This window comes from Eutrema salsugineum, unplaced genomic scaffold (assembly GCF_000478725.1).
Source record: "Eutrema salsugineum unplaced genomic scaffold, Eutsalg1_0 scaffold_16, whole genome shotgun sequence".
Classification (NCBI taxonomy): Eukaryota; Viridiplantae; Streptophyta; class Magnoliopsida; order Brassicales; family Brassicaceae; genus Eutrema; species Eutrema salsugineum.
Genome location: NW_006256858.1, coordinates 5449821 through 5463364, shown reverse-complemented (window position 1 = coordinate 5463364; position 13544 = coordinate 5449821). Strand labels below are relative to the sequence as shown.

General features: G+C 36.7%; 1 protein-coding gene across 2 annotated transcripts; it reads right to left on the bottom strand.

Moving 5' to 3' along the window:
- Window positions 1-10785: 10785 nt before the first annotated feature.
- LOC18021259 (ABSCISIC ACID-INSENSITIVE 5-like protein 1) lies at window positions 10786-12911 on the bottom strand. 2 transcript variants are annotated; one of them, XM_024157955.1, is made up of 5 exons: window positions 12800-12911; window positions 11678-12530; window positions 11439-11510; window positions 11300-11329; window positions 10786-11013 (listed from the first exon to the last, which is right to left on the bottom strand). In XM_024157955.1, the coding sequence occupies exons 2-5, from the start codon at window positions 12509-12511 to the stop codon at window positions 10927-10929; spliced, it is 1023 nt and encodes a 340-aa protein (XP_024013723.1). In that variant the 5' UTR covers window positions 12512-12530; window positions 12800-12911; the 3' UTR covers window positions 10786-10926. The 2 variants fall into 2 exon arrangements, with proteins under 2 accessions (XP_024013723.1, XP_024013724.1); XM_024157956.1 differs by having other exon boundaries at window positions 11678-12522; window positions 12800-12874.
- Between the last annotated feature and the right edge of the window lie 633 nt (window positions 12912-13544).

Genomic DNA, 13544 nt, shown 5'->3' with positions numbered 1-13544 from the left:
TTGTTCTCTCTAGACTCCTATCCCATCACCAAGAAGCCATTAGATCACTCAATCTTAACCGGACCAAACCAAAGAAGAGGCAACCAATCTATTGAAGATTCTGCTCAGCCCAAAAAGAGCCACGAGCCTTGTTCAGGCCAAATGAAGTCCAATAACAAGTGTTACAGCCCAACTACCACTTGTATTACCTTCCTAGCTCAGCCAGAGCACGCCTCGAAGTGGAATCAGTCCAATTTGAGTTCAGATGAAGGAGTTATTAAGTTTATAAATCAGGTGATCCTCAACTTACCCGATTTGGACATATCCGCCTTAATTGGAGAATTCAGACTAAACCAAGAGGAATTAAGCTGTAAAACGACCTGTTCTGGAATCTTGACTCATCAAAGAATCACAGAGAATTGGAATCAGACCGATATCGATTTTGGTTTAGGAGATATTCAATCTTTAAACCAATGGATCCTCCACTAGCCTTATTTGGAACCTTCCGGATTTTGGAGACTTCAAACATATCAGTGGCGCCCAGGAGACTCTGAGTTACTTCTAGAAGCTTTCTACAACATCCTAAGGTGCACCAACATGTATTGGATCAGGCGGATCCAATTGAGTTCTCAATTAAGCCAACCGGAGGCGTTTAAGGAAAGTATGAAGACTGACGGGTTCAATCTCTTACAAACCCGATTTTGGCGACCAGGAGAGTTTCTTATACATTGAGGAGTCTACAAACGTCTTACCATGCTCCAGAAACCACAGGATCAGGCGGATCCTCATATTTGTACACTTTCCTTTTCCGGATGCATTCACACTTGGAGGAATATCTCACCAACGGCTCTTTTCTCTTGAATGCTACGACTTAGACGTGTTTTATGAAGAAACTAATGTGCCAGAGAAGCTCACCTATCCCCTCAAACTGTCCAGATACAAAGGATACATCACTTCCTCTACTTTGGCCGATTCTCGCCATAATAGCTCCAACGGCTATATTCTCTTATTGCTAAGATTTCTTTTCTTCTTTTTAGACTTTAGAACGTTGTAAGAGCTCTATAAAAAGCTCATTATATCATTTGTGCAAATCACCATTCAATCTTAAAGTAATAAAGCATTTTCGTTTTTCTTCAAAGAGAGTTCTTTGCAAGAGTTATTTCTTTTGAATATTGTGTGTGATTCACATTGTTCATTAGAATTCTTGGATTAAACTATTTGTGTGATTCAAGTAGTTTGTTCGATCACTTGATAGAGAGAGTCTATCATCAGCAGATTGAGTGAGTCAATCATCCTATCATCGCGCCATCTCTACCATCTATTCCACCTTCCGCCAACAACACTTGTTGTCTTTGACAACCTTGTGAATTATAAGACTTGGTGTGATTCCAATCTTATATCATTGGGTATCAGAGCACAAGTTCCTATCAAGGTGCTTTTGTTCTTTGTCTTTTGCTTTCTGTTATTTCATTTCAGTCTTTGTTTCATCATAAATCGAAAATCCACAAAAAAAAAGTGTTTTTGTTCTGTTTCCATTATTTTGATTCATTATTAAAAAAAAAATTTATAAAGAAAAATTGTTCGATTTGTTTTGCTACTGTTTTGATAAATCTAAAAGCCATAAAAAGGTCTTTGTCGATTTTAATCTCAGAAAACCCCATAAAAAAAATTAATTCAGCAATCTTTCATTTGTTAGTTTACTCATTGTTGTTTGAATTTTTTATAAAAAAAAAACAAAAAAAAAATTGTCCTATTGATTTGTTTCATTTCTTAGTTTTGTATTTTTTTCATTAAAAAAAAAGAAATTAAAGATTTTCCTTTTTGTTATTAGCGGAGCAGCCACCATGGATTCTAGTGAAGAAGATGAGTCCATAGGATTCAATGAAGACAAATATGGTGATTCAATCCAAGGATGGTGGTCCGATGAAGAAGCTGATTATGAATCCCCACCATGGCCAGGAGATGATTATTCAAGCTATGGAGACGAAAGAGATGGTGAAGGAGCTGATCCTGAACCACCAGATTACAGAAGAAACAATGCCAATCAATTGAATTGGTCTAGAGAAGAAGAAACCGACCAAGAAGGTGATTTTGGAGAAGATAGTTCATGGGGAGACGAGACTGAGACTCAAATAAGTTTAGAAGACCATGAAGGTGAACCAGGACGTGGAGACCTCCTCACCCATGAAGGAGAACAACATCCGAAAGACGAACTATACCAAAAGCCTTGGTGTGAAGAGACTGAAAGCGATCTAGCAGAAGATCATGAAGAAGATACTTGGAGAGAAGAAACTGATTCTGAAATCAGTTCAGGAGATGGTGACCATGTTGATGACGACCAATGGAGCCATTAGGCAGATCCAGAAGATACTTTGGTTGGAGAAACAAAGTTTGAAGAGGAGGACAAATATCCAAACGAAGCCAGTGTCAACAACATCCCTCTAGACGAGCCATACGATACAGCAACATATGATGAGGCAGATTGTGAGCCACGCCACATCTATTTTTCAGGTCATGAACAAGGACCAGAAGCTTACCTACAGTGGGAGAGCGAAATGGAGTACATGATGAGGTCACAAAACATCCCTAAGGATCAGAGACTTTCATATGCACTTGACTCACTTGTTGGAGAAGCTACTAAATGGTGGGAACAAGAAGAAGTTGTGGCCAGTTATAATAATTCTACCATCACTTGGGGTAATCTCAAGCAGCGTATATACAGAGAGTTTGTACAGAAGTCCCACAACCGCAGCTACATTCCCAAGAGGCTAATGTTCCAAACAGCTACAAAGAGGTGGATGTCTACACCAAAACCGCAGCCTGTTTCTAAGTCAAAGAAAGCTTGCTGTTCTGAGCCAAGTAAAGTATCTCAAAACACTTTTGGAAAGAAGTCAAAGGCTGAGAAACCAGTGGAAACCACAGAAGTTGAACCAAATCCAAATCCACCAATCATAGCTCACAAGGGAAGCACAAAACCGACACTTGAGCCACAAGGCAAAGCAAAGCAATTAAGTCTTCTAAAACTCTTAAGATAAATACCACAATCTGTTATAGGTGTCATAAGAGAGGACATTTTGCTAAGACGTGCCCATCTAGAGAATTAGAAACTACCTCGTCAATTGATCAGACAAAAAAAGATGTCAAAGAAGTAGAGAAAGAGGAGTTGCATTTTAAAGTTTCCAATTCAGATATGATGTGCTTGTCTCTGCCAAGGGTTATTGATGCAGGTTTAAATCGTGGAGAGCATCACTATGAAGAGATCAAGACGTGCCAGCCTACCACTGAAAAATATGAAGTTGTCACTAGCTTCACTCCGATCCAAGATGAGCCACCAGATCCTACATTGAATCCAAATGTCATGACAACAAAAGGAACAGAACTAATCGACAGTTCTGATCAGGTAAGTAACACATTTTTCTCATTAATTTCTGATCATTATAAATATGTGATAATGAATTTGCTATATCCAGAGACTTGTGAGAAAGTTACAGCACCCATTCCTTGTTTTAAACAGCAAATCTGTGACCAACTTGTTGCTTCAGATAAAGTTAATAAAATGGTCCAACCTGAATCACGTTTCTCTGTTTCTAGAAATACAATGACTGCTATAACACACTTGTCTTTTTTCAAAGGTGTCAAGGATCTTGCAGGTACAGGAAAGACATTACAAAAGAGCGAACCGCAAAAATTTAATGGAGAAACACGACGTGAAAATGAAGTTTTCATAAAGACGACTACCTTGCTGCCAAAGAAAATCAACAACAAACCTTTGAGAGGATTCATTTCCTATTTACTGATCAAAGAAGAACCACCAGAAAATCCAAAGCAAACCCACCTGAACCGAGATGGAGAAATAACCCAAAGTAAATTTCTAGACTCACATCTTTACCATGATACTAATTTGCTCTATCTTTGGGCAGGTGAACTAGTTTCGAGGACGAAACTTTTTAAAGAGGGAGGGTATGATGCGGACATCAACCCATCAAGACGACTCATGATGATCCCAACACTTGGAAAAACTAGGTGCAACGGACATAAGAGTCTACCCAAGGGTAAAGGAGAGACGATCTCCCTTGTTGAACAAGTTAATGGCGAAGGGGAGACAACTGTCATTAATTTGTTTTCTCTAGACTCCTATCCCATCACCAAGAAGCCATTAGATCACTCAATCTTAACCAGACCAAACCAAAGAAGAGGCAACCAATCTATTGAAGATTCTGCTCAGCCCAAAAAGAGCCACGAGCCTTGTTCAGGCCAAATGAAGTCCAAGAACAAGTGTTACAGCCCAAATACTACTTGGATTACCTTCCTAGCTCAGCCAGAGCACGCCTCGAATTGGAATCAGTCCAATTGGAGTTCAGATGAAGGAGTTATTAAGTTTGTAAATCAGGTGATCCTCAACCTACCCGATTTGGACATATCCGCCTTAATTGGAGAATTCAGACTAAACCAAGAGGAATTAAGCTGTAAACCGACTTGTTCTAGAATCTTGACTCATCAAAGAATCACAGAGAATTGGAATCAGACCGATATCGATTTTGGTTTAGGAGATATTCAATCTTTAAACCAATGGATCCTCCACTAGCCTTATTTGGAACCTTCCGGGTTTTGGAGACTTCAAACATATCAGTTGCGACCAGGAGACTCTGAGTTACTTCTAGAAGCTTTCTACAACATCCTAAAGTGCACCAACATGCATTGGATCAGGCGGATCCAATTGAGTTCTCAATTAAGCCAACCGGAGCCGTTTAAAGAAAGTATGAAGACTGACGGGTTCAATCTCTTACAAACCCGATTTTGGCGACCAGGAGAGTTTCTTATACATTTAGAGGAGTCTACAAACGTCTTACCATGCTCCAGAAACCACAGGATCAGGCGGATCCTCATATTTGTACACTTTCCTTTTCCGGATGCATTCACACTTGGAGGAATATCTCACCAACGGCTCTTTTCTCTTAAATGCTACGACTTGGACGTGTTTTATGAAGAAACTAATGTGCCAGAGAAGCTCACCTATCCCCTCAAACCGTCCAGATACAAAGGCTACATCACTTTCTCTACTTTGGCCGATTCTCGCCATAATAGCTCCAACGGCTATATTCTCTTATTGCTAAGATTTCTTTTCTTCTTTTTAGACTTTAGAACGTTGTAAGAGCTCTATATAAAGCTCATTATATCATTTGTACAAATCACCATTCAATCTTAAAGTAATAAAGCATTTTCGTTTTTCTTCAAAGAGAGTTCTTTGCAAGAGTTATTTCTTTTGAATATTGTGTGTGATTCACATTGTTCATTAGAATTCTTGGATTAAACTATTTGTGTGATTCAAGTAGTTTGTTCGATCACTTGATAGAGAGAGTCTATCATCAGCAGATTGAGTGAGTCAATCATCCTATCATCGCGCCATCTCTACCATCTCTTCCACCTTCCGCCAACAAAGCTTGTTGTCTTTGACAACCTTATGAATTATAAGACTTGGTGTGATTCCAATCTTATATCACTCCCGAAAGAGATTCTTCTGAGGCACACAGAAATAGGTCTGATAAGATACATATTTATAGGTCTTCAACTGTCTCCAGTCTTCCTTAGGGTTTTTTGAAGAGAAGACGAATTGGGCTTGAAACGGGGTCTTGGGCCAGCCTTTTAGTCGGTCCTAGTCGCGAGGCTTCCACCCGTTGTGGATTGCGGTTTGGCCGTGCGAGAGAGTCCTAACCGTGGCCAAGAGTGTGTTCTCCGTGGTCTTGGAGCATGGACCCGCGAGGATTGGCTTGTGAGGTTGAATCTTCATTTTGCGCTTGCTTCCTTCGAGAGACTTCAAAACAAGTCTTCCGTGCATCAAAGATATCCGGAGATCTAACTATTGGATTGTTTCCAAACCAATTTCATATGAAAGCTAGTTGTCTCCTTTATATAAGGTCCAATTTCGGGGATGATCAGACGGTGAAAGATTCATCGGATGTAAAACTTCTGACGGTATGAATTTATCCAAAATGATATTTTGCTCCAAAATGCACTCCTTTTGCCTTAATTACCTGAAAAGAGTTTTGTAACTACAAATACTATAAAAAATAATAAAAACACTTAAAATAAATAAAACATTTGAAAAGCATTTACAAAATCGATATAAAAGTGGTCAAAATACGATATTATCAGTACCCGGAGAGCAAAATCTTCCATCCACGACAACCCGGTCTCAGTATCGAGGGATCCAGGCATAGTATGAGTGATTCGTTTGGGCGGGAATATTATTCAAGTTTCCCTTCATTCGACAATAGGAATATGTCTTACTCTGATTTGATTGCCCATACCCTTACCAAGCCCACGAGAAAGGTATTTAATGTGTCTTCCTTACGTGTGTCAGGTGATAGTGACTTTTCGCAGGAGCCAGAGGGAAAACCAGAGCTTCAGCGAAGAGCCATACCACGTCTGAGCCGCCGACCCAACTCGTACACTAAAAATGAAAGAGAAGCGCTAAGAGACGGTCTCATTGCAAGCATAACATGCCAAAGAAAGTTGGTGAGACCATCAAAAGTGTGAGACCATCACAAGATTTCAACCCAATCGGGTCGGATCATGGGCCGATCTACCCGAACCGCCATCCATGGGCCAACCTGGTCTACTAACCCGGGTCAGGTAATTCCCTATAAATATTTTACTCTTTCCCACAGAAATGGGCTCACACTTTTAGCCAACTTAATCCTCACGATATCACTCTAGATACTTGTGGTTCTTAAGTCCAGGCTTTCTACACCATTCCGGCCATCTTTCCGGTTATTTTTACTTCGGTTCTTCTCCACGGTGGTTCTTAAACCGTAGAGCTCATTTACTCTTAAACTTTCCTTTTCTCTCTTTTTACCGCAAAAAGCCCATTCTTATTTCAAGGCCCAAGCATATCCTACTTTTCTCAAGGATTCTTTGCCCATTTTCCTTTACAAAGTTTTCTGATTCCTTTCCGCTCTCCGAACAGCTATATTGTGGTCTTTTTCAAGCTATTTTCTGACTTGAGCGTCGGAGTGTCTTCAAAAATCACACTTCCATCATGTTTTTCAGGCTCTGACGACTTTCCTGTTTTGCAGAAGGCTTGTTCCTAGCGGAGGACCGAAAATCCCCTAAACAAACAACATGTCTCTTTCTTAATTGTAAAACTAGATTTTACCCCGTGCATCCGCACGAGAAATTTGTTTTAATCAAAATTTGTAATCTAATTTATGTTTTCTTAATAAATATAATTTTTAATAAATGATATAAAAAAAATTGTGCATAGTTATAATTTTTTTAAAAAAAAAATTTCAGTATTATTATGACCACCATGATCAAAAAAACATAGTTTTAACCCGGTTATTTTATTAATCAAAAAGTGACCGTTATTATAAAAATATATTTCTAACTCGCTCATTTTATTAATCCGAAAAGACCATGATTATGAAACCATAATTCTAACCCGCCCGTTTATATTATTTTATAATATAAATATTTACTAATTTTGAAATAATTTTCTCCTAATATCTTGCATGCTTTGATAACATAACACGCATAAGACCATAATTATAAAAAAAAACTTAACTTGTCCTATCAAATTATTATATAATATTAATATCTATTTTCAATATGTGAAATTTTAATCTGATAGAATATGATTAAAAAAATATAATAAGATATTTGTTAATCATATGTGTTATTCTGAAAATTTTATTTTAAATTTCAAATGTTAAATTAAATCTAATCTGAAACACTTTATGTGGTAATTTTTATCAGGGTGCGTTGCTACATGCCAGAACCTCACCTACTGACATATGGGCTCAGACAAACGCTGCTCTCACTGTGGAGATCCTGATGAGTCTATAAACCATCTACTGTTTTTATGTCCCCCGCCCTTACAAGTCTGGGCGTTATCGGACTTTCCATCCCTTCTGGGTGTCTTTCTGAGTACATCTATTTATCAAAATATGAGTTTTCTCTTTTAGAAAACAAAAGAGCAAGGCATGACAGATCCTCAAAAGGATGTATATCCTTGGATCCTATGGTTTATTTGGAAAGCAAGGAGCGAGAAAATCTTCAACGGGAAAGAAATTTCCCGGAAGACACCTTCATCCACGCAAAGGTGGAAAACGGAAAGTTGGAGATTAGCAAACCATCCTGAAGACGACGATGACGCTCACGTTGAGGCATTGCCCCCCCCCCCCCCCCCTCCGGCCCTGATATCGCTACCCGAGGTACTGCAAATCCCGATAAGCCGGATTGATGCTTCTTGGATCAATCACGGACAGGTTAGCGGCCTTGGGTGGAGTTTTGAGGATGGCAGAGGGAATGAGATTTTTGCACTACAAGGATGTCGTAGAAGCCTCTCGGCTTTTCACGCCGAGATGGATTGCCTTTTATGGGCTATGTCATGCCTGAGAGAAAGACATATGACTTTAGTGCATATTCAGACCGACTGTTCAGACCTTGTGAGTATGTGTGAATCACCAGTTTATTGGCCATCTTTTATGACACAGTTGGAATCTTTCTGTATACTTCACTAGAGCTTCTCAGAGTTCACCTTATCCCATATTCCGAGAATTCAAAATGTCCGCGCGGATAGTCTTGCAAAAGGAGCTCGAACAAGAGGAGTTATTTTTTCTCAAATCGATTATACCGAGCCGGTCGAAAATGGAACCACTTCTATGATAGACCAAATGTGATTGTAATAGTTGGATAATAGAAAAAAAAATTAAATCTAACATATATTTAAGGAAGTCTATTCAAATTAATAGCTATAGACTATAGATATAACCTATATTTAAGAAAATTTTTAGTTATCTAAATTAATATCTAATTTCGGAATTAAATTTATATCTATAAAAAAAAAATTTAAAAACTTTGTGTTTGGAAACAAACACTAAAAGTGCTTCTGTTTTAATATAATAGATTATTGGACAAATCTATAATATTTAAAATGAACAATTAACTAAATTGACTAAATTTGTAATGTCAGAGCATCTCCATTGGTAAAAATTTTCAACTGGGTATTTAAATGAAAAACCAATATTTTAATAAAAATTAATTACTTAATTAAGATTTTCTGTTCTGAATTAAATGATATTATAAAAAACAAATTTTAAATAAGTGATGTTATCCTAAACCTATATAAATTAATTTATTATTTATTACTTTTAATTATTTATATTTTGCAGATTATTTTATCATTAATTAAATTATATTTATATGTGTAATAAATCAGGTTCTAATATAAAATATATATAAAAATTAAATACTTTCGTAATCTGTATGCACAATTTTAAAACATCTTTAATTCAGAACAGGTGAAGAAAAATCTAGTATCTCAAATAAGATTCATTCTTCATCTTTATATTTTTATCTTAAATAAAATTTCTTGTTATCTTTATATTTTTATAGTTTGTTATCTTTTTTTTTTGGTTTTCTTTTTTATTTTCATTGTTTTTGTTTTCGTATTTTTCAACCATTGTTCATTAGTTTTGTGTTTTTCTTTATCTTTTCTTTTTTCATTTTTTTTTCATCATTTTCGACTTATACTTTTTCTTCTTTATTTTTTTTTCAAATTTTTTTCATTTTTTTTATTTTGTTTTCATCTGCATCCTCTTCTTTATATTTTGATAATTCTTTTTTTTTTTTGTCAACAGCCTCTTCTCCTAAACCAAAGGTGTTAACTAAACCGGTGGAGATGAGTTCACATAAATCACATTCCTTGGATAGACTCTAGCGCTGTGAGCCAATGCGTCCGCCTTGTTGTTCTTCGCTCGTGGTATGTGGATCAGTTTGAAAAAAAGGAACTTCTCTCTGAATTTCTGGATTTCCCCCAATTGTAGTGCAAATGCTGGCCATTCCGTTGGTGCTGACACCATCAGAACAGTCTGTTGCAAAAACTACTTCTCTTCGCTGATTTTCAATCACGCACAACATTGCCCATAATAGTGTCTTTACTTCTACATGTAAAGGAGATAAGCTGCGTCGTAAATTTTGTGCCCCCATTATGGTCTCGTTGGATTCCTCGCTCCTATAATACCATCCTATACCTGATTTTTTATCCGTCTCCTTCCAAGAACCATCCGCCGAACACCATCCATTATTAAAGGAGGTCGGGAATAATGGTAATTGAGGATGGTGTATTTCCGTTTCAGTTACCAATTTATGTGTCTGAATCCATAAAAGGCTTTCTGTTTCTGCTAATTTAAGCGTTAATCGTGGATCCCTGTCTATGTTTGAGAACAGTTTGTCATTTCTTGCTTTCCAAATGTACCATACTATCTATGGATATGATTCATTAGAAGTTCTTGTTGGTGTACGCCAAAACAAATAATCCAAATTTCCATAAATAGATCTTCCTGGGAAAATTCCGTAGGTATTGGGATCTGTGACAAAGCTCACATCTGCATTGCAGGTGGACATTCAAATAAAACATGATTGATCGTTTCCTCCTCTGCCCCACATCGAGTGCATTGCGTATCACATTTAATTCTTTTGTTGTTGAACTTGCCATAGAAAATGGCGTAATTTAGGGGGCAACCTCAGTTTTGTTCCTCTGTTGTTCAGGTTATCTTTCTTATTTTTCTTTTTTTAAATCGATTTTTGAATTTTATAATTGCTTTCCAGTTTTTACTCTTATTCTTGATAAAAACGAATAATTATAAAAGCATTAGCATTTTTTTGTTTTTTATTAGTTTATTATATATAAATTACTTAATTTATTAATTTAGTTTAGTTTTTTTCCTGCTGTTCACATGAAAAAAAACTCTCTTATTATAAAATAAAATTTTAATAACATAAATAACACGTCAATCAAACATATTTTCCTTGAATGATTCCAATTAATAGTATAGATATTTGATGACAAAAAGAAGATGATCTTATATACAAATTCCACCTTTGCCTTAAAATAACTTATATATATATATATGTGTATATATATGTAATTACGAAAACTCTCATCTACCACCCGGCACTAGCCATCCTACGAATCCTCCTCAATTTGTCTCCGTTCTTCTCTTTAGTAATTTGTGTGCTTCTATTCATCACCTGCAGGCCATTGCATTAATTAATTATCAATAAAGTTTTTTGTCAAAACAAAGTTATCACATTTATTTGTTAATCCGTTACATTACGAAACACTTTATAACGCTTGTTAGAATATAAACTGATGCGCACTCCGATAAAATTAACTTTGAATCCAATACTAGCTAGCACATTAATTAAGAAATGTTCCATCTTTGATAATCCATATATACACTTCGATGACCGTTTTAGTACATAAGAAATTTGTATTATTTTCTTATAACATATATGAAAATTTAATTAGTATTACCTCTTGCCTTCTTTTCTTCTCGTTTTCCTCCTACCAATATTAAAAATAGAAATTGAAACTGGATAATATAAACTTTTTCCATAAAACAGTTTAGCTAATACATGTTGTAACTTGCAATAATGCATAATCAAGAAAGTACCACAATTGTCTTCAGCTTCATGTTTTCTTCCGTGAGTTGGTTCAACTCTAACTCCAATTCCACAGTATACGCCTTACAGAGTAAAACAAAGAAATTAGCACAAAAGCCAAAAATTCAGTAAATGGAAATGCAGTCTCAAGTTACAAACCGGATTTGACCAAAAATCTTATAAGCTTGTTTTATAAAATTGAAGTTTCTATATATAGTATCTAGATCGTAATTTCAAAACTCCCACTTACTTGTCTCCGGGCTCGAGACCGAGCCGCAGATTCGCGGTTTTTAATCATCCGCCGCTGTCTCCGCTCCATCAAAATTTCCGGTGGACCGTCAATTATCCGTTTCTTTATCCGAAAAGCATCTAAACCGGTTAAATACTGATTGCTCCTACCATTTCCGGTCATAGAGTGTGACGATTCCCCCAATACCGAGTAAAACGACCGGTTTTCATTGTAAAGTGAGCGGTTCTCACCATAATTGTTTTGGGTTTGACAATGTAAACCAACTCCAAACTCCGGGTTATAACCTAAATCAGAACTCGCCATCCTCATCGTCGTCTTCAACGGTTCTTGTACAACTCCGGCCTTAACAAGAAAATCCTCTAGCGTAATCTCACCGAGGGTTCGTTGCCGATGGATTCCTTCGTCGGAGTTTTGACCGGATGTTGACGACGGCGGTTGTTGTTGTTGTACACCGTTTTGAATCTCGAACCAAACCTCGTCGACGGTTTTCTTGCACAAAGGTACGGGAACTGACAACGACCCTTGGCGTGGCAATACGGTCGGTTTCTCTCCGTCGTTGTGGACCCCACCACCTCCGTTGTCGTTGTCCTCGACGGTCGTCCACAAGTTCGCGAGGAACTCGTCCATGTTCATTGCTCCGACGCTCTTGCCGCTTTTCATCTGAATCTCATCAAGAGTCAGCGACAAGATTGAGTTCTGTCTGCCTACTGGTGCGTTCTCCTCTACCGCAGTTTCTTGCATATACGTTTGCAGTTGCGTTTGCGTCTGGGGTTGCGTTTGAACTTGGGGGTTGAAAACGTGGAAGGTTGAAGTCTCTGATTCGAAAACCGACATCGTTCTAAGACCTAAAAATCTTCAAATGTCAACATGCATTCAATCAGAGATTCTAAATTTCCAATAAGCGAACAAAATTAGTTTTTCAATAATATTAATATTAATTTCATTAAAGAATGTGAGGGTTTGTAACTAATTAACCAGCTAAAATTTTTTCCTATGTAAAAAATGAAAATACAAATCAAGATAAAGCCTAATTATGGAAACATATTGGATAAGAATCGTGAGCCAAATTTGCATTATCGCAAATTTTTAAAAAGTAATATAAATAGAGATAGTTTTTGTTACCTGGAAACAATAATATCAGAAGAAGAAAGAAAAATATTATAGGAGACGAGCAGTATTTTGTCAGTGGAAACTGGAGCTTAGGAGATACTTTTAAAATGAAGATGAGGCGGAGTTTACAATGGTGATGTGTGTATGTGTATATATATATATATATATGTGCATGCATGCGAGTAATATTTATTTTATTTAAGAGAAAAAGAAAAAAAGAGTTTTTGCAGTAGTGAAGAAGAGTGTAACTGCCAGAGCAAAAATAAAATAAGATTTGACATTTATTAATTTGGTACGTCGAATCTGGTATCGATTATATGCCTTCTCGTTTATCGATTGACACGTTCATGACACTTGTCTTAATTTTCCTGCGAAAATTCATTCCTATATTCTTCTTGCGAAATTTTATCTTACTTTTACTCTTATATACGGAGTTTTCACCTCGTAGCCAATAGGCCTATCGTTTCTGTAAACGTTTAGATGTTTATACACAATAATTTATATTGCAAGCCGTCTAGACTGTATTGTACACGTTTACAACACGTTTTATATGCATGTTTGCAATAAGTTGTATACGTCAACTATATATTCTATACGCATGTAATATATCTTCCGGTGGTTAAAAATCTAGGAGCTGTTAAAAATTGTGGTGTGTAAAATGTGTAAAATAGTGAATATAGTTGTTTTGTCTTATGATGTGTCTATGATGTTTTGTGGTAATATATTGAGGCCTTGATTGGCAGTGCATATTATAGAG